The sequence below is a fragment of the Eschrichtius robustus genome, chromosome 7 (genome assembly GCF_028021215.1).
Source record: "Eschrichtius robustus isolate mEscRob2 chromosome 7, mEscRob2.pri, whole genome shotgun sequence".
In the NCBI taxonomy this organism is placed as follows: domain Eukaryota; kingdom Metazoa; phylum Chordata; class Mammalia; order Artiodactyla; family Eschrichtiidae; genus Eschrichtius; species Eschrichtius robustus.
This window is the reverse complement of record NC_090830.1, coordinates 83,735,431-83,756,250: the sequence shown is the minus strand read 5'-3', so window position 1 is coordinate 83,756,250 and position 20,820 is coordinate 83,735,431. Positions and strand designations below refer to the sequence as shown.

General features: G+C 45.6%; 1 protein-coding gene and 1 long non-coding RNA gene across 3 annotated transcripts in view; one reads left to right on the top strand and one right to left on the bottom strand.

Annotated features, from left to right (window-relative positions):
* Positions 1-4,385, bottom strand: part of LOC137767250 (uncharacterized) — a 109,768-nt gene extending 105,383 nt beyond the window's left edge. The window contains exon 1 of the long non-coding RNA XR_011074492.1: positions 3,252-4,385. This is a non-coding gene — a long non-coding RNA (uncharacterized lncRNA). The remainder of the gene's footprint in view (positions 1-3,251) is intronic.
* Positions 3,681-16,427, top strand: PLAC9 (placenta associated 9). Of its 2 annotated transcripts, none has more exons than XM_068547984.1 (4): positions 3,681-3,791; positions 14,024-14,121; positions 15,272-15,413; positions 15,892-16,427. In XM_068547984.1, exons 1-4 carry the CDS (start codon positions 3,728-3,730, stop codon positions 15,900-15,902), a joined length of 315 nt encoding a protein of 104 aa, XP_068404085.1. In that variant the 5' UTR covers positions 3,681-3,727; the 3' UTR covers positions 15,903-16,427. The 2 variants fall into 2 exon arrangements, with proteins under 2 accessions (XP_068404085.1, XP_068404084.1); XM_068547983.1 differs by having other exon boundaries at positions 3,684-3,791; positions 15,272-15,400.
* Positions 16,428-20,820: the final 4,393 nt, after the last annotated feature.

The window sequence follows — 20,820 nt, the reverse complement described above, 5'->3', positions numbered from 1 at the left end:
TTCATCAGATAATAGTTTCAGTATTTATTGAAATGATAAGCTTATTTTAGTTTTGTTTCTCTGACCTTATAACAGACATGATGGCAAGAGATTTTTTTTGGACCTCTACTTGGGTATGAATAGCTAAACCAGCAATTTGTTTTATGTTCAAATTAGTGGCTAAAGGATGGACTATGCAATAAAGAGCAGGTTATTTAGATGTCCATGTGGGAAAATAATTTAAGCTTGAATCGTTCCTCGGAACCACATAAAAATTCTAGAAGTATTAGAGGTTACACCTTTAAAAAAACTTTAAGCTATTTGAAGAAAATGTTGGAAAATACTTTTATAGTCCTGATGTGAGGAATCATAAGCAAGTTGTAAAATCTAGAAGCCATAAAAGACAATACTGAGAAATTTGGCTACCTAAATATCTAAAACTTCTGTATGATGAAAGATATCACAAAGAAAGTTAAAGACAATAGAAGAATGGAAGAAAACATCGCCAACATATATATCAGGCATTGTTGGATTAATAATCAGAATATGTAAAGAAAAGAGGGAAAAATAGAAAAAAGTATTTGACTAGGCAAATAAAACTCAACTTCTGGCTTCCCTGGTGGCGCAGTGGTTGAGAGTCTGCCTGTCAATGCAGGGGACGTGAGTTCGAACCCTGGTCTGGGAGGATCCCACATGCCGCGGAGCCACTGGGCCCGTGAGCCACAATTGCTGAGCCTGCGCGTCTGGAGCCTGTGCTCCGCAACGAGAGGGGCCGCGATAGTGAGAGGCCCGCGCACCGCGATGAAGAGTGGCCCCAGCTTGCCGCGACTGGAGGGAGCCCTCGCACAGAAACGAAGACCCAACACAGCCATAAAAATTAATTAATTAATTAATTTTTTTTTAAAAAAAGCTCAACTTCACTCACTAAATAGCATGTAAATAGAAGCAAAAAGGTAAGTTTTTTTCATCATCAAACTGTCAAAATATCAAAAGATAAATATTCAGTGCTGGAGAATGTACAGGGCTGCCAGATCTACAACTTCAGCTCTTCCCACTCCAGAAGTATTTTATGTAAATGGCGCCCCCTGCAGCACAACTCCAACATAGACTACAATGTAACTGGGTGCACCTTGGAGCCTTGCTCTCAGTGCCCCGCCCCTCCTCTGGGCTTAGTAAGAGCCTTTAGCATATCTAGCAAAATGTTAAAAGGCCCTCTGAATCACTGATTCCTCTTCCAGGATTCCTAAGGCCTTTCAGAAATACAGAATTATGTAATATATACATAAAGATATATGCAAAAGGATGTTCACTGAAGCATGCTTTATATTGGAAAAAAACACAAGGAAACAAACTCCATGTCCATCAACAGGGGATTATCTGGACAAAAATAGTGGCTTCAATCATGAGATATTTTGCCTGTCTCAGATTTAGGTGTACTAACATAGAATGATCTTTAAGATTTGGTGTTATGACTGAGATGGACATGAATGTGAAAGCAAATCCCAAAAATATATTATTCAATCCTATGTTTATATATTTGTGTCTGAATTTATATTAGATGGATAGGGAATGCACAGACAAGGAACTGGAAGAGCCCACCAAGCTGAGGGAACTTGACTGGAATTGATACAGGCTGGGACCTGGGACCGGGAACCCTTTGCTGCAGTGCTTGCACCTGGACGAATGTCTCCTCCAGCAACATAATACAAAGAAACTATACGGGACTAAAAATAACTGCGTGCATGGGCAGTTGGGACAAATTAGGAACAACAAGATACAAAAAGACCAAAAACCCAACTGCCACTTCTGAGGAACCGCGAGCAAAAGCAAAGTACTGTGCATGAGCCCTGCACACAGCACCACCAAGGGGGTGGGCAGACCACCTGACCACCCCTCCAGCAAGACCCCTGGACCCACCCCTACCCTCACCCCACATAAGGAACCAGCTCAGCCTCCCCTCCCCCGCAGAGAGCAAGCAAGGGAAACTGTTACTTGTTTTCACTCCCTTGTGCTGCAGCACCAGTCCCAATAAAGCCTTGCCTGAATTTCTTGTCTGGCTTCTTAACAATTTCTGTTGATTAAGAAGGCCAAGAAGCCTGGTCTGTAACAGAATCACCGGTTAGGGGGAGTTTCTGTGACAGGGAGGGGTTTTACCCTGCATGCTTTATTACTTTGTGCCTCTACCACAAAAAGAGAGTATTGTATATATGTTGTTTTTATTGCAAATTCAAAATATTAGGCAGCTCACTCATTCTGAGCTGCAAACCTGTGGGTTTGACTGTTCTTTGACAACTTCCCACCGAGGTAAACTACCAAGAAAGTCCTATTACCAAGTGTGACAACTTCTTGGCATTTCTGAAGTAAATCCTTCTTTTGAGCCAGTTCATGTGGGCATCCCAATTCCCAAGAGAGCTTTTTAAAAATTTAGATCCAAGTCTTTGTCCAAGATCTGCTGACTCAAAACCTGAATTTCTGTTCCTGAGGCTATTATCTGGAGGAAGAAGTGAGAAGGAAGGATTATTGGTTAGTGTGGTGACTATATTTGTACAATTGCACAGCCACAGTCAGGAATAGAGAAGGCAGAGGTGCAGCCTTGATCTGCAAGGGCTCCAGTTAACCCTAAAGGGGGCCCCTTGATGGATAAAAACATACTCCTGGGCTTGGTGATGAAGGGGCTCCACTGGCAGCCAGGACATGCACTCAAGGCTCTGCAGTGCAGATGTCAGGGCTATGGCTTTTGCTTTTTATTTTCCCAAATCTTAACTTTTTTTTTTCTTTTTTTCATTTGTTGAGTGGGTGTGTCCCATAGGTGAAGGTTCAACTATTGTGTTTTAAACTGGAGGGAGGTGGAGATGATTTGAAGTTAACCGAAAAACCCACCCCGCTCTTACTCTGGGTTTGCTTAGAATGGAGAAAGAACCCGGCTCTCACCAATACATTGTATCAATATATTATTATCTACCGGGAACAGAACTGGATTCAAATCCTGACTCCACATTACACCAGGTGTGTGACTATTGGCAAGGCTCTTAACATCTCTGAGCCTCAATTTCTTGGTCTGCAGAATGGACGTAATGATGCACTCCTGATGGGGGTGCAGTGAAGATCTGAGAGATGGCGTATGTAGAATAAATCAAGCAAAGCTTAGCTACTGTTCATTAATAGTAGGGTGGTCACTAGACCACGAACTCCTCAAGTGCAGACATGTGAATATGAGAATTATTTCGTTTTCTCCCCCCTCCAAAGTTTACCTAACACTAACTAGTACAGACCTTAAGTATGTGCTGAACACTCTGTCCGATGTCATGAGAGTTGATTACTTGTTCCTGGTGGGCAGAGAAAAGCTTCCACACTCCGTGCAGTCAGGAATTCAGATCCCGTGCCACAGGTGTGGGTGGCACTTCTCTCGAAACTGCAGTCCGCCGGTCTGTGAAATGGGCTCATAACGGATCACTGGACCCCCGGCTCCATCGCCCACTCTTCTGCGCTCGGGCTCGGGGGAGGCGCGGGGGCTCAGAGCGCGGCCCCCTCCAGGGGAGGCGCCCAGCCTGGCGCGTCGCCCCTCCGCCCGCGGGGTCTCTGGAGGGGGCGGGCTCGCTCGAGCTAGAAAGCCCGGAGCCGCCCAGGAATCTTGGCGGGGACTGCGAGCATTTCCTCCCGGGCCGGGCGGCGCGATCCCGGGAAGGGCGGGGAGGGCGGGGAGGGCGGCAGCGGGCAGACGCGGCGCTGCGCTCCGCCAGCCGGCAGCATGCGGCCCCTGCTCTGCGCGCTGGCCGGGCTTGCCCTGCTCCGCGCCTCGGGTGCCTTCACCGGTGAGTGGGGCCCGGGCGCGGGGCGAGGGTCGGGGAGACCGCGGACCGCGAGAAAGGAGCTGGAGAGAGGGAGGGAAGAGGGAGGGAGATGGGAACGAAGCCAGATGGAGAGAGAGCGATGGAGAAAGAGGGAGATGCAGAGAGAGAGAGAGAGAAAGATGGTGAGAGAAATTGGAGAGAAAGACGGAGACAAAAAAGGCAGAGAGAATAAAGGCAGAGGAACAGAGAGAATTACAAAGGAGAGAGGGAAGAATACAGAGGGCAAGGGAGAGGCTGGGACAGATAAGAAACTTTGGAGGTAGACAGATGGGTCTGAACTATGAATGAGGACAGAGAGAAAAAGGAGTTTGAGACGCTAACGGAACAAGAGGGAAGGAAATAGAGGAACTAAAATGGCAAGAGAAAGGGGGTTGGGGAGAGAGAACGGGGGTGGGGGAGAGAGAAAGAGAGGATATTGAGGAAGAGAGGCAGATTTGAGAGAGACAAAAAAGGAGAGAGGGAGTGGAGAGACCCATTGCCCCAGGTCAAGAGGAAAGAGAGGAGGAGACCAGGATCACAAGGTGGATGGTCAAGTCTGCAGGGTGGGGCAGCCCCGGCTCCCCACCCTCCAGACCAGCCCTGCCCAGAGGGCCTGCAGAGGCGCCCAGGCCTGGTTTTCTTGGGGAATTTCCTGGGAAGCCAAGCTCCAACAGGGAGAGGACCCAGGCCTGGCCCAGCACAGCCGGTCAGGGCCCAGGCAGGCGGCCCCTGGAGGCCACGGCTTTACCTGCCAGGTGGTCTGAGGGGCTTCTGCAGTCTGTGGAGGAGGCCAGTTGTCAGCCTTTTGGAGAGCTTCCCTGAGGGCCTGAGCTGCCTTGGGTGGGTGGGGAGGAGGCTGCGGGAGGGAGAGGCCCTCTGGGTGCTCCACTGGCTGGGTTCCTTGCCGTGCCCTGTCCCTTCTACCCTTCCCTGACAGCAGTCTTAGTGCTGCCCCTTCACAGGTGAGGCTCGGACAGGGTGGCTGCAGATGGACTTACTGTATGCACAGGTGTTCCTTCCACCACCCCAAGACTGCACTTTATACAGCACTTTACAAGCCACATTCCCATTTACCCAGGGTCTCTTGCTGGCCTCAGCCAGAGGCAGCTGATGCCCATCCCAGTTGTACGGGCGAGGGGAAGGCTCAGTCTCTCCAGGCATCCAGGGAGCCTGCCCCCTCAGCCAGGCCCTTGTCCACACTTAAGGCTGCTCCCCCATCAACCTGGAGCTGGTGGCTGTGAGTCACCCTGCCCTGTGTTAAGATGGAAGCTCCCCTGACCCCTGGCCCAGCCCCTTTCAGGCACAGGGAACTGTGGGAGTGGGCATCCAGGGAAAGGGTTGAGGCCGGTCTTGATCCTGGGCAGCCCCTGGCTGAGTGACCTTGGGTGAGTCATGTCACCTCTCTGAAGCTATTTCCTCTTCTGTAACTTGGGGAGAATGGTACCCACCAGCAGAGCTGGATGAAAGGGAAGTACCCAGCACAGAACATCTGTCAACACACATTGGCTCCTTCCCTCGTCCCCTCAGACAGCTCCACTGAGCTCTCTGAGGCCCAGTTCTCCACTGAGGTTGGCTAAGGAGGACCAACAACCCTTTCCTCACAGGCTGCGTGAGGAGTGGCTGGGACCACGCAGCACAGAGCCCAGCCCAGGTGCTGTCCTTTTTCCCTGCCTCCCCGCCCTGCCCCATCTTGCTGGAGTCCCCACCTCCAGGAACTGAGGGGACAAAGCCGAGTCTGTGCTCCCCCAGCGGGAGAAGCTGGCTGCCCACAGTGGCAGACTTTTTGTGGCCCCTTTAGCTATGACTGGTATATACATTTTAGCTTAAAGCCATTTTTAAACATTATTTTCCTCCTGATCATCCTCATTGCTCCAGATTAAGAAAAAAAAAAAGAGGAGAGTATAAACATATTAATGTAATTTCACACTGAGTTCACACATTTTTGTGTATAACCTTTCAGACTTCAGACAGTATACCATGGTTTTTCTTAATGGTTGATTATCAAATCTGTTGGATATAAACACAGAACAGAGACCTAGAGATTGTCATACTGAGTGAAGTAAGTCAGACAGAGAAAGACAAATACGATATTGCTTATATGCGGAATCTAAAAAAAATGATAGAAATGAACTTATTTACAAAACAGAAACAGACTCACAGACTTAGAGAACGAACTTATGGTTGGGAGGTGGGGGAGGGATACTTAGGGAGTTTGGAACTGACATGTACAAACTGCTGTATTTAAAATGGATGCCCAACAAGGACCTATTGTACAGCACAGGGAACACTGCTCAATATTATGTAACAACCTAAATGGGAAAAGGATTTGAAAAAGAATAATAAAAAAAAAAAGAATAGTATAGTGAACCCCCATGTGCCCCTCACTCTGTTTCAACAAGAATGGATTCCTGACAGATTTGGATTCATCTATCATCCCCACCTTCTCTCCCCTCCCTCAGATTATTTTAAAGGAAATTCCAGGCATTATATATTTTTATCTGTAAGTATTGCCTTATGTATTTCTAAAAGATAAATCATCTTTTAATAACAATACCATTATCACTCCCTAAAAATGGACAATAATTCCATAATGTCATCAAATATCCAATCAGCGTTCAACTGTCCCTGATTGTGTGATGTTTTTATATTTGGTTTGATCCAAATAAGGTACACACATTGCTTTTGGTTGATATATCCGTTAAGTTTCTTTTAGTAAGTTTTAAGTTGCTTTAGTAAGTTCTTTTTCGCCTCTTTTTTCTTAAAATTTATTTGTTGAAGAAACTGGGTTGTTAAGTCTTGTAAGGGTTTTCCCATTTAAATTTTAGCTGATTGCATCCCCCAGGTGTCATTTAAATGTTCTCTCCCCTGTATTGTCTATAAACTGGTAGTTAGATCTAGAAGCTTCATCTAATTCCAGTTAGATATATTTTTTTTTCTTGCAAGAATACTTTAAGATGGTTTATTGCTTTAATTTTCATTTCTTTGATTACTACCAAGGTTGGATTTTTCTTCAAAGGCATATTGGTCATTTCTGCTAATTCTTGTGAATTGTCTTAGACTTTTCCATCGTGGTGATGGGATTTTTTCATATTGATCTATAAAAGTTCTTTATGTGTTGAGTGAAGCAGACTGTTTTGTGCTACTTGTAGAGGATTTTTTTTTTTTAATTTAAGGCTTCAGTTGAGTTCCTTTCCTATTTTGCTATCAGAGGGATATCAAGTCCTAGAGCCTAGTTCTATTAGCCATTCTCACCCATGCCTTGGGGCCCACGGGGGGAAGCTCTCACTGTCCACCACCATTCCAGGTCCCTGTGGACGTCTGTCTTCCATTGGGATTCTGCTTTTTGCTTTGGGTGGAAGAGGAAGATGCTGAAGGGCTATGGTGATGATCACTGCATTTCTTCTTACAAAAATGGATGTTGTGGGGAGTGAAGCTCTCAAAGACAATTTGATCCAACGTACACAGTTGGGCTCTTGTTGGGCCTCAAGACAGGTGCAAAGATGTCATGTGTATAGGTCCCCTTTGCCCCATTCCTGTCCAGCCCCCCATTTTACAAAGGAGGCAGCTGAGACCCCCAAGATAGGAGGCCCTTAACTCATCACAGAACTGCCAGAACATAGTATAGACAGTGTCTTGCAGGTAGGATTCAAATCCTGTCCCCACTACCTACTAGCAGTGTAGTCTTGGGCATGTTACTCAACCTCTTTGATCTTTGGTTTTCTAATCTATGAAAAACTGATAAGTAAGAGTATTGAGCTCACAGGTAGAATTAAATGAGTTAATGCAGGTAAGCACTCAACAAAAAGCTTGGCCCATAATAACTGATCACAAATTGACAGTCGCTTCAAATATAGAGTATGGTTGTGCCCATTCTAAAGGTAAAGAAACTAAGGATCCAGCAAGTGGGGTTGGCTTGTAACAGAGCCCAGAGAGCCCGGTCAGCCCTGAGCCCTCTGTGTGCTTGTTGGAGAAGCCCCTCCCAAGCATCCCTTGGACCCCTGCACAGGTATAGTCCTAGAGCAGACGCCTCCCCATCTTGAGGAGACCTGGTCAGAGTGATCTAGCGAAGAGCACTGGCTCCAGGTGGAGAGGCGGGGCTGCAGGGGCTTTCACTGACCTGCTTAGTCTCCAGTCCACCTGGTGAGTGACCTACATGGCATTTGCACATCATCTGGCAGTTCCAAGGCAACTTCAAATGCAGGAGCCCCTTGGATCAACACAGCAGTCCCACCAAGTAGACAGACCAGGGCAGATCCCTCACAGACGAAGCTGAGTCAGAGGCAAAGAACACAGTTCAGTGGAGGTGGGACCGTGCCTCTGACTCCCAAACCTGTGTTCTGTGCACAGTGTGTGGAGAGAGGTTTATCCTGGATGGCTTCCTAGACCTCAGCATGGTGGGGGTTTAGGAATGTTCTAGTACTTTATAACCCAGTGGATTATAAAACACCATATTCCAAGGTAGAAGGGATCTGGTTTCCTGGATGGCCTTCGAGAGCGGAGCTCCCTGCCAGCCCTGACCATCAGCCAGCTCACCTCTGAACTGATATGTGAGAAAGAAACACATGTGTGATTGAGGGGGGCTCTTTGTTGCAGCAGCTCAGCTTGTATCCTCACTTAACCAGACGCCGACTGTATTGGAATGACATTGGTAAGCTCTCAGAGTGATCGGCAAGGCTCAAATCCACAACTGGAAAATGACCAGAGGACAAGGGAGACAGAACATATCGCTCCCAAAACAAAACAAAACAAAACAAAAATGTTCCTCAGCATCTGAGCTCCCTCTTAGGGCGCTCAAGGGTCCCTCTCCTGTTTCAGCCAGAGCACATCCATAGACTAGAGTTCTTCACATAGTTGTTTGAAAATAGTGTTCTTCTGACTAAAAAATAAAAAAAAAAAACCACTGATGGTTTGGAATGAAGCACAAATTTTAATACAAATATCAAATGTGGTCAAATTTATTATACTATTATATTGACTGTGGTCAAATGGAATTAACCCTCAAGTGACAAGTGTGGCTGGTCAAAGCAGCACCTTTCAGGGTCAGAAATCATTTGAGTTGTGTGTGCCTTCTTAGTGTTCGGATCCAGAAACAAAAGGTCTCCTATGCCTGTCAGTGGCGGGGGTGGGGGGAGGCCCAGTGGCCATGTCCCTTTAACTGGAGAGGTTAGCTTGGTGCCTGCACTGGGCCTCCCGTCTCCACCGGCAGCCTGCTCTCACCATGTTCCACCCACGCCCGCCGTCCAGGGTGCACACAGGCCCTGAGCGGAAGCCACGCCAGAGAAAACAACCCTGCATCCAAGAAGGTCCATTTCCCAACTGGCCAGGTCAGGGAGGGCGGGATCGAAGGAGGGAAGGGAGCACCGGGAACCACAGCCTTGGCCGCCCATGGTCAGTCGTGATAATCCTTCAGCTTCCCCCACTCTTCCTCTGGTCTGAGCTTCCCCAAAGCCCCGTGAACCTGGCGTTATTGTGAGCCCCTTTCTACTGGTGAGGAAGCACGAAGCAAAGGGAGTCCTTGCCCAGTTCTTGCCTTGCTGGAGCTTCTGGGCCAAGAAGCAACTTGTCCTTGACTCATCCTTGTTCGGTCTTTGTAGCTAATTTTTGAGGCCTGAAAGACAGAGGCAAACCTTGGATGAGCTGCATCTGGCGGTGCCTCCGCCCCCGCCCCCAAACCCTGTTTACAGAGGAGGCAGCAGAGGCTCAGGGAGAAGAAAGTTCCCACGGGCCCGCACCAATTCATGGCTGGGAACGGAGGTCTGCAGTGTTTTCTGCCATCATGCGCTGAGGTCAATGTCATGAGCACCCACATGGGGGAGAGAGCAGCAGGGCAGGGTGGCCTTGCTCTGCCCCAGCTCAGTCTCAGCAGAGCTCCTCGGGAGGCCTGGATGAGCTCACAGACAGTTGTGCGGTGCAGCCCAGGGCGCAGTTGTGTCCAGATGTGATGGATTAGCGCTGTGTGATGTGGAGAGCAACCTCAGGCCAGCCTCTTCCCTGGAGGGGTTTGGGAGCCAAGTTAGACCTCATCGCTGACACGTAGAGAACAGGATGTTTTAGGCTGAGGGAGGGAGGGAGCAGATTCATGTTGTTCGTGACTTAGAGAGCTGGCAGAGCCCCACTTGGCCGGCAGGGTCTTGCTGCTTCCTCTTGGCCTAAGCTGGGAGGAGGGGGAAGAGTACTTTAGGGTCTGGGAGAGGGCGGGTAGGACTCAGGGGAAAGGCTCGGCCTAAGGCCCCTGGGCGGAGCTTGCAGAGGGTGTGTGTGGGCCTGGACCTAGACCAGGACAGAACCCCTCTTCCCAGACAGCCCTCTATTTGGGTGAAAAAAGCTCTGCCTGCCCCCTTGAAGTCTTTTCTCTCTAGCTGAGCACCCCAGTTTTTTCAGCTGACACAAAGCAGTCAAAATCAGGAGTCCCGGGCTTCCCTGGTGGCGCAGTGGTTGAGAGTCTGCCTGCCGATGCAGGGGACACGGGTTCGAGCCCTGGTCTGGGAAGATCCCACATGCCGCGGAGCAACTGGCCCCGTGAGCCACAGCTACTGAGCCTGCGCGTCTGGAGCCTGTGCTCCGCAACAAGAGAGGCCGCGACAGTGAGAGGCCCGCGCACCGCGATGAAGAGTGGCCCCCGCTCGCCGCAACTAGAGAAAGCCCTCGCACAGAAACGAAGACCCAACACAGCCATAAATAAATAAATAAATAAAAATAAAAAATAAACAGGAGCTGTTGTTTAAAAAAAAAAAAAAAATCAGGAGTCCCTTCACGGTGGCCCCTTTAGCCCTGCCTCTGCCTGTCAAAAGCCTTCTCACGATGAATGGCCCAGAATGGAGCCCAGCCCTCCAGGTGGGGTCTCTCAGACCACCCCCTCCCCCGCCCGACACCCATCCTGAACATTCTGTATCAATGCACGAAGCCCATGGCTTCTGCTTTTTGCTAACAACCCCATCAGAGAACTGGCTTTTATTATGGAAAATTTCAAACCATATGTACAGAAGTAGAGAGAATAAGAGAATTAACCCCACATCCGCATAACCCAATTTCAACAGTTACCAATCTCGGCCAATCTTGTTTGCTCAATACTCCCACCCATGCCTCCTCCCACTCCCAGGCCTGGATTATTTTGAAGTAAAGCCAAGACATCATAGCATTTTACCTATAAATATTTTCAGTATAGATCTCTGAAAGGCTCCCTTTAAAAAAAATAACCAAAGTTATAACATTCCCCTCCCTCCCTAAAGTCAACAAGAAGACCATTGTTGTTGTTTATTTATTTATTTATTTTCTTTATTTTTTTTTTTTTGGCTGCATCAGGTCTTAGCTGCGGCACGCAGGATCTTTGTTGAGGTGCACAGGCTCTGCAGTTGTGGTGCGTGGGCTGTAGTTTTGCGGCACGCAGGCTCTCTAGTTGAGGCACACGAGCTCGGTAGTTGTGGCGTGCAGGCTTAGTTGCCCCACGGCACGTGGGATCTTAGTTCCCCGACCAGGGATCGAACCCGCATCCCCTGCATTGGAAGGTGGGTTCTTTACCACTGGACCACCAGGTAAGTCCCAAGACCATTGTTTTTTGAAGAGATTTTTCTAAGTTCAGTGGATGGACATAATGAAGGGGAGAATGTAAAAACCCAAACTGTTCTCCGCAAAAGCTGCTCAGAGTGGAAGGAAGTTTTGCCCCTGCGCTTGGTTCTCGCCCCTGAGCGGAAGAGCTGAGATCCAGAGAGAGTTGAGACCAGAGACTCTCAGGGCATGGGGACTCTGGCAGAGCTCCAGAAGGCCAGCTGGCTGAGGTGGGGCCAGGGGAAGGCCAGGGTGCCTGGGGTCCAGTCGTTTGCTGACTGTGTGATCTCAGACAAGTCACTCAGCCTTCAGAGTTATACATTCATCACCAGCAAAATGGCTCACTATCCTTACCTCAAGACCTGTCAACCTCCTGGGCAACTTTATATGTCCCCTCGGGCAACCCAGCCAACATCGAGGTCTTACAAGAGTTTTGCATCTACAAAGATCAAGTCCAATAACTCTTACCCCTGCTCTGCTTCAGATGCCCACAGCCTTGGTATTGTCACTGTGAAGCTGCTCTACCTCTAAAAGCTAAAATTGCAATATCCCTTATCACTTGTTCCTTCTGTTACTCCCATCATCTCATTGAGATCTCCAGTGCCTTCAGCCCCTCCATTTCTCCCAATTATTGGCCCTCTTATTGCCTTCTCCTTCGTTATTCAAGCTAGATGCCAGAGCTCGTCCCCTTAAGCCCTTGCTGGTCGAATCCTCAGTTCCTTTGCACTCTTGTTCTTCACCGCACTCATGCCACAGACTCCCAGGTTTCAGCTCATCAGCCATCTGTCTTTGCTGCTTACACCCACCTGCTGAGCTGCTGCGGGAGGGCTTCCTTGTGATGTCAGGTTGTTCTGCATCATCCTCCTAACTGCCTTCCTCATTCTCCTCATCCCTTTTTATCCCTCTCTTTATTCAAGCTTCTTACCCAGGGGCGTGCTGATACACTGGCTCTCGGAAAACAAACAAACAAAGCATTTGTCAGTTTCCATGGTGGAAATACTTTCACCATGGCTCCCATTTTAGTGGCTGTGTCTAACAACCCAATCACAGAATTCCTGATAACTACTTCACAACTCGATCTCCTCTTTCCTAACCCTACATGAATTTTCAGCAGATGAGTCCCCTCTTACTTTACCGAGTGAATAGAGGCCATCAGGTGGGACTCACTCAACTTCTTGGCCCTTTAAGTAGAACTTTTTTTACCCATTTTTGCTGCGTTTCCTCTCTCTTCCTTCCACATGTGACCCCTACCCCCACCACCATTTCTGGATTCCGTGGCCCCACATCTCTTCAGGAAATGCATTCTTTCAGTTCTCCTGGCTTCTTCCTGTCCTCAGGCTATAAGCATGGTTGCGTTTCCTCAGTGCTTAAAAGCCTGGAAACAACAACAATAAACACTTCTTTACACCTTGTGATCTGATGTCCCTTCCTTCACAGCCAAGCTTCATGGAAATGTTTTCCAGGATCTTAGTTTCCTCCTCCTGACTTTTCCTTCCCTTCTCATCCCACTGCGACTAGACTTGGCTCTGTCGGCACCTCTCCACTAAAAGCGCTGGGATGGCATTCAGCATCGACTTCTCTGTTGCTCTGAGTCCTTATCTCGCTAGACCTCCATGCTGCTTTAGGCCATGCTGACTGCTTCATCCTTCTGAAAGCTCTTGGCTTCTCCTTGTTTCTGGGCAGCATCCTCCTTTCTGTGTGTCCGTGTTCTCCAAGGACTCAGCCAACCCATACGCCCTGCAAGTATCTCGGAGCCACCAACACTGCAACTTGAGCTCAAAACCCGGGCTCTAAGACTCCTGGTGTGAAGGTTGGTGGTGTTAGGAACCAAGGAGGAGCCAACGTTGGGGAGGAAAATGATGTTGAACAAGTTGAACCTCAGATCTTCCGCTTACTAGCTGTGTGACGTTAGACGTATCATTTCACCTCTCTGTGCGTCCATTTCCTTATGTGTAAATTGGGGGTAATAATTGGTTGTAGAGGTTGACTGAGTTAACACATTTGTTTAGCACTCACTCGTGTCAGATGTTACTAACTGGTCACCAATGTCAATGCTATTACTACAACATCTCCATGCATTTTCTTCCTCTCTTCCTGCGGTTACTGCCTCCTTTCATCACTTCTTACGCTGCTTACTGCAGTAACTTCCTGCCTTCAAAGACAAATCTCTCCAATCCATTCTCTGTATTTTAAAAGTTCACATATGACTGCATGACTCTCCTATTAAGATAAACCCCAAAACAAGCATCGTGATTGGTTTATTAGGGCCTGGCCTTGTTTCCACGATCCACCTCTCCAGTCTCATCTCCCACCCACCCTGTACTTTCCAGCCACTTCAGGCTTCCTGAGGGTTTGTGCACTGAGCCATGCTATTTCATTCCTATCTTTGCACATGCCGTTCCTTCTGGCTGAAACCTTTCCTCCCTTCCTTTTCTTACCCAGTTCAGGCAGCACCTCCTTGAGGAAGCCTACTTGGGTCTGTAGGAGACCATGGCCAAGTGAGTGATTGGGGCAACCCTACACTCACACCCTGATCCACACTGAGCCTTCCTCTGCTTCTCTTTGGACTGTTTTTAGGACCCACCTCCCTTGAGCCCCGTGTTTGCAGGAGTCTCTAATGTTACAGGGAAACGGAGGGCCCCACAGTGACAAGACTTGTTTTCCTACAGCTGCTGAACCCTTCATCCCCTCCCGAGGAGACCCAGCTCGGACTGCAGGGTGTGACAGACACATGGCTGTCCATGGCCGGTTAGACGTCATAGAGGAGGTAATGACCTGAGAGGGCATGCAGCTTCAGGACCACCTGCCAGGCTGGTGGCTTTGGAGGGTTCAGGCCAATCTTGCTTTGGAAAATTGGGGAAATCTGGGCCAATCCTGTTCCCTGGCCACTATGTTAAACATCTCCCTGCCCTACCTGGGCTGTTAGGCTGCCCAGCCCCCAACAGACCCTGCCTCCCCGGGACCTTGCTTCCCACCAGCCAGAGATCTCCCCATAATCACCGGATGAGAAGGTGGAAATTCAATTGCAGTGTTTTGTTACACAGCCACGGTTTGTAACCTGGGGTCCATGAACTTGTGTGGGGAAAAAAAATTGCACTTCATTTTCAAAAACCTTTAGCTGAGATTTAGCATTCTCATTCACTATAAATACAGACAACAAACTGCAGGAGTATTAACAGTACTGTGACTTTGTCGGCAATAGAAATCACAGATAATTTCATCCCATTATAGTCAGTCATTGTGAATATCTCAATATATTGTTTACTCTAATCAGTATGTCAAAATTTCAGTAGTTGTTAGACCTGGTGTTACTTAAATAAGTTAATAAATACATAAATGTTTATATCAAAATTTAATTTTTAATACTTTAATGATATTTTAATCAGTTTATACCCTGGAAATCCTGTATGTTTTATTTTTTTCAATGAAAGCATTTTTTCTGATGGCGGTCTGTAGGTTTCACCAGACTGCTAATGGGGTTCATTTGCGAAAAAAGTTAAGAACCCTGAATAAAGAAAATTTCAAAATCCCAGTACTGTCATTTGGCAGAATTGCCACCAGGGGGCGGGGCAACAAAAGGAATGTGAGCTCCCAGTGGTGACATCCTGAAAGGGAAAAAGGAATCCCAGAGTCCCTCCAAGCCCCAACCCAATGACTGGGTAAAACCCCTGAGTGCCAGAGCCAGGAGCAGCCTTAGAGAGTGAGCTCCTAGGATTTTGTTATCTGGGGAACTGAGAGGCAGGCAAGGGCAGAGCCTGAACCAAGAGGACCCAGGTCCCCTGGCACCCAGTTCTCTCCCCACTGCACCCTACTGGACTTCCAGGTGCTCCTTAGGACATGGCTGATTAAGTGGGACTTGGCACCACTCTTATCCTCTACTCCTCCCCCTCCACCCCCAACTTCTCTCCTTGCTCTAGACGGTGGAGAAGACGGTGGAGCACCTGGAAGCAGAAGTGAAAGGCTTGCTGGCTCAGCTGGAGGAGCTGGCCTGGAATCTGCCCCCGGGCCCCTTCAGCCTGATCCCTGACCTCCTCGGAGAGGAGACGGTGAGCAGCTCAGGTAGCAGAGATGACAGCCTCCAGGGCTGGGCAGCAGGGTGGGGACGGCTGCTCTACCCCCATGGTGTAGCCTGGACAAGCCAGGGAGGCTCCAGCTCCTCCTTGGGACAGAAGTGGGAAGCATCCCCCGGGCTCACCCCAAGTGTTCTCTGCCCCCACCCCCGGGGTTGCTGCAGCCCAGCATCGGGTAAGGGCACCTGGAAGAGTTCCACTCTCAGCACCACCCTGACTCAGAGCAGCTGCCTCCTTCCCTGGCCATTTACACATGTCACAGCTCCTACCATCTCCCTTCTACTCCTCTGCCGCCACCAAACCCTATCAGGGAAGCCTGGCATCCCTCTGATTGGCAGTGGAGGGATTGCCACCTGCTCCCTCGAGCCCTGCGTCCTGGCACAGGAGTCCCCAGGGGACTGGGAGGGGAGGGCAGGCAGCCTTCAGCACCCTGTTTGCTCACTCCGAGGCCGCCCCCTTTCTTTCAGATCGCCTTTGAGCACCAGAGCAGGAGCGACCCAACAGCTGGCAGTGATACAACAGCTCTCCTCTGAGAACAGAGCTGTGCGTTCTGGCCTGCCTTCCTCAGCTTTGTGCAAAATAAAAGCTACTCCTTTGGTCCCCTCTGTGTCTGCTGACAGTGACCCCTGCAGCCACAGCCCCTTCTCCATCTGCTCCCATGCGCTGAGGCTCACACCCCCTGCAGGCTCAGACCTGTACTTCCGCCCTCCTTATTTATAGGGGTGGACAGGGCAGGAGTTAGTTCAAGAGGTGAGGCACCTGAGGCGCAGAATCGTAAGGCGACACAGTGGAAGGGCCCTTTGAGTAAACTTGTTACTCAAAATGTGGCCGTAGGTGAACAACAGGGGTGTCACCTGGGAGCTTATCAAAAATGCAGAATTTGGGGCCCTGCCCAGACCTCCTGAATCAGAATCTACATTTTAATGAGACCCCCAGGGAATCTGTGTGCACATTAAAGTTTTAAAAAATGTTTCTGTTGAGATAAAATTCAAATTTTTAACCATTTAAAGCAGTACAAATTCAGTGGGTTCATAATGTTGTGTAGTCATCACCACCTTCTAATTCTCATCACCACCTTCTAATTCCAGAAATTTTCATCACCCCAAAAAGAAACCCTGTACCATTAAGCAGTCACTTCCCATTCCCCCTCCCATCCTCCCTTGGAAACCACTAATATTTCTGTCTCTGTGGACTTGCCTATGCTGGACATTTCATATAAATGGAATCATACAAAAGTCAGACACAAAGCCTTTTGTGTTTAACTTTTTTTCACTTAGCATAATGTTTTCAAGGTTTGTCCATGTTGTAGCATGTATCAGTACTTCGTTCCTGTTTATGGCTGAATAATATTCCATTTTATGGATATATCACATTTTATTCATCCATCAAATCGGTGGATACTTGGGTTGTTTGCACTTTTCGGCTATTATGAATAATGCTATGAACATTCATGTATAGGTTTGTGTGGATATATGTTTTCATTTCTCTTGGGTCTATAATTAAGGATGAAATGGCTGAGTCAAATAGTAACTATGTTAAGTTTTTGAAGAACAACCAAACTCTTTTTGCATAGCAACTGTACCAGTTTACATTCCTACCAGCAATGTATATATAAGGTTTTCAATTTTTCTTTATCCTCCCCTATACATCTTGATTATAGGCTTCACACTAGGTGTGAAGTGGTTATCTCGTGGTTTTAAGTTGCATTTACCTAATGACTAGTGATGCTGAGCATCTTTTCATGTGTTTGTCGGACACTTGTATGTCTTTTTTGGAGGAAGGTCTATTCAAATCCTTTGCCCGTTTTAAAAACTAGGTTGTCTTTTTGCTGTTGAGTTGTAAGAGTTCTTTATGTATTGTGGATACTAGGTTTTTATCAGATATATGATTTACAAATGTTTTCTCTCATTTTCTGGGTTGTCTTTTTATTTTCTTTAGAGTGTCCTTTGAAACAACAGTTTTGATGAAATCCAATTTATCTATTTTTGTTGTTTTTGTTGCCTGTTGTTTTGGTGTCATATCTAAGAATCCACTGCCACATCCAAGGTTATGAATCATTTAATCCTGTCTTCTAAGATTTGTATAGCTTTAGCTCTTATATTTAGTTTTTTAAATCTATTTTAGGTTAAAGTTTGTATGTGGTGTGAGGTGGGGATTCAACTTCATTACTCGCACTTAGATGAAGAGAATATTCTTTCCCCACTGAACGGTCCTGGCACCCTGTCAAAAATCATTTGAGCATAAGGTTTAGGTTTACTTCTCAATTCTATCTCATGGTTCTGTATGTCTGTCTTTATGCCGGTATCACAGTTTGAATTACTATAGCTTCGTGGTAAGTTTTAAAATGAAGAAGTATGAGTTCCCTAACTTTTTTGTTCTTTTCCAAGACTGTTTTGGCTATTTGAGGAACAGTTCCTTACAATTCCATATGGATTTTAGGATCAGCGTGTCCACATCAGCAAAAGGCAGTTGGAATTTTGATATGGATTAGATTGAATCTGTAGATCAATTTTTAGAGTACTGCCATCTCCACAATACTAAGTCTTCCGATCCATGAGCACAGGATGTTTTGTATTTTTTGTATTTTTCAGTGTATAAATCTTACACCACCTTGGCTAAATTTATCCTTAAGTATTTTATTCCTTTTGCAATGATTGTAAATGGAATTGTTTTCTTAATTTTACTTTCAGATTGTTCATTGCTAGTGCATGGATATGTAAACGACTTTTTTGGTTGATCACATATCCTATCCTGCAACTTTGCTGAATTCGTTTACTAGCTCTAATGGGTTTTGTGTGGATATTTTAGGATTTTCTATATATAAGATGATGTAATCTGTGAATAGAGTTTTACTTCTTACTTTCCAATTTGGATGCCTTTTATTTCTTTTTCTTGCCTAATTACCCTGGCTAGAACTTTCAATACAATGTTGAGTAGTAGTGGCAATAGCAGACATCTTTGTCTTGTTCTTGATCTTAAGGAAAAGCTTTTATTTTTTCACCATTGGGTATGCTTTTCGTAGATGCCCTTTATTTCAGGTTGATAGATTTTCCTTCTGTTTTTAGTTTCTTAGGTTTATTATTATATGTGAAAAGATGTTGGGTTTTCTCAAATGCTTTTTCTGCATCAATTGAGATCATCATGTAGTTTTTATCCCCCTTCATTCTGTCAGTATGTATTACATTTATTTATTTTTTTACATATTGAATGCTCCTTGTATTCCTTTGATAAACCCCACTTGGTCATGCTGGATAATCCTTGTAATATACTGCTAGATTCAGTCTGATAGTACTTCACTGAGGTTTTTTGCACATTTCTTGTGGCTTTGGTATCAGGGAAATGCTGGTCTCACAGAATGAGTTAGGAAGTGTTTCCTGTTCTATTTGGGGGGAAGAGTTTGAGAAGGATTGTTGTTACTTTTTCTTTAAATGTTTGATAGAATTCACCAGTGAAGGCTCCTGGTTCTGGATTTTTCCTTGTTGGGAGTTTTTAATTACTGATCTCCTCTTATAGGTCTATTCAGACTTTCTATTTCTTCTTGAGTCAAATTTCAGACTTTGTGTGTTTCTAGGAATTTCCCCATTTCATCTAGGTTATCTAATATGTTGGCATACAGTTGTTAACAGTATTTTCTTATAATCCTTTATTTTACTTCTATGAAGCTGTTAGTAATGTCCTCACTTTCATTTCTGATTTTAGTAATTGAGTCTCCTCTCTCCTTCTTTCTCTGTCAGTCTAAAGGTTTGTTAATTTTGTTGATCTTTTTGAAGAAGGCTTTTTGTTTCATTGATTCTATTGTTTTTCTAGTCTCTATTTTGCTTATCTGCACTCTAATCTTTATTATTTCCTTCTTTCTGGTTGCTTTGGGTTTAGTTTGCTCTTCTTTTTCTAATTCCTTAAAGTGGGAGGTTAGCCTACTGATTTGAGATTTTTTTTTCTTTTTTAATGTAGGCATTTACAGCTATAGATTTCCCTCTGAGCAATGCTTTCACTGCATCCCATAAGTTTTGGGCTTTCATTTTAATTAATCTCAAAGTATTTCTTAATTTCTCATTTCTTTAACTCATTGTTTTTTTTTAAAGTATGTTTAGTTTTCACCTACTTGTAAAATTTCCAGATTTCCTCCTGATATTTATTTTAAATTTCATTCCATTGTGGTCATAGAAGATACTCTGTACGGTTTGAATCTTCTAAAATTTATTTAGATTCTTTTGTGGTTTATCTGGAGAATTTTCCATGTGCACTTAAGAAGAATGCATATTCTCTTGTTGGGTGGACAGTTCTATATATGTCTGTTAGGTCTAGCTGATTTATAGTGCTGTTCAAGTTTTCTGTTTCCTTGTTTATCTTTTGTCTAATTGTTCTATCCAATAGGGAAAGTGAAGTGTTGAAGTCTCCAACTACTATTGTTGGACAATTTCTCCCTTCAATTGTCAGTCTGTCTCAAACTTTCTGGGGATCTATTGTTAGATGCATATATGTTTATAATGGTTATATCTTAATGGGTTAACCATTTTATTAGGATATAATGTCCTTTGCCAATCTCTGCCTCTTAATTGGAGCATTTACTCCATTTATATTTAAAGTAATTACTAATAAATAAAGATTTGTGCCATTTTGTTATTTGTTTTCTATGTCATAATTTTTTGGCTCCTTAATTCCTCCATTATTGCCACATTTTATGTCAGATGGTTTCAAGTGTACCACTTGATTCCTTCTCCTTTCTTTTACTATTTTTGTTATTTTCTGGGATTACATTAACATCTTAATTTATAAGTCCAGTTTGAATTAATACCAAGTTTCAACAGTATACAAAAGCTTTGTCTCTCTATATACGTCCTATATAGCTCCATCACCTGCCTTTAATGTTGTTATTGTCACAAATCACGTCCTTATACATTTTGTGCCCATCAACATAGTGTTATAATCCTTGTTTGGTGCAATTATCTTTTAAATCATATAGGAAAAAAAGAAGTGCTACAAACCAAAAAATATATATTAATACTGATGTTTATATTTACCTATGTTTATCTTTACCAACATTTCATTTCTTCAGGTGCATTTGAATTACTGTCCAGTATCCTTTCATTTCAGTTTGAAGGACTTTCTTTAGCATTTCTCATATGAAAGGTCTACTAGCAAGAACCTGTCTCAATTTTTGTTCACCCAGGAATGTGTTAACTTCATTTTTGAAGACTGTTTTGCCAGATATAGGATTCCTGTTAACATTTCTTTTTGCAGCACACTGAATATGTCATCCTACTGCCTTCTAGCCTTTATGGTTTCTGACAAGAAATCAGATGTTAATCTTATTGAAGATCCCTTGTATGTGACAAGTCAGTTCTCTATTGCTGACTTCAGGATTCCTTGTTTTTCAACAGTTTGGTTATAATGTG

What these genes read in the sequence shown, in the direction of transcription:
- PLAC9 (XM_068547983.1), top strand. Translation starts at nt 3,728, where the DNA reads ATGCGGCCCCTGCTCTGCGCGCTGGCCGGGCTTGCCCTGCTCCGCGCC. An exon ending in GGTTAGACGTCATAGAGGAG is followed by an intron (nt 14,122 to 15,271) that starts GTAATGACCTGA and finishes TCCTTGCTCTAG; the next exon opens with ACGGTGGAGAAGACGGTGGA. An exon ending in ACCTCCTCGGAGAGGAGACG is followed by an intron (nt 15,401 to 15,891) that starts GTGAGCAGCTCA and finishes CCTTTCTTTCAG; the next exon opens with ATCGCCTTTGAGCACCAGAG.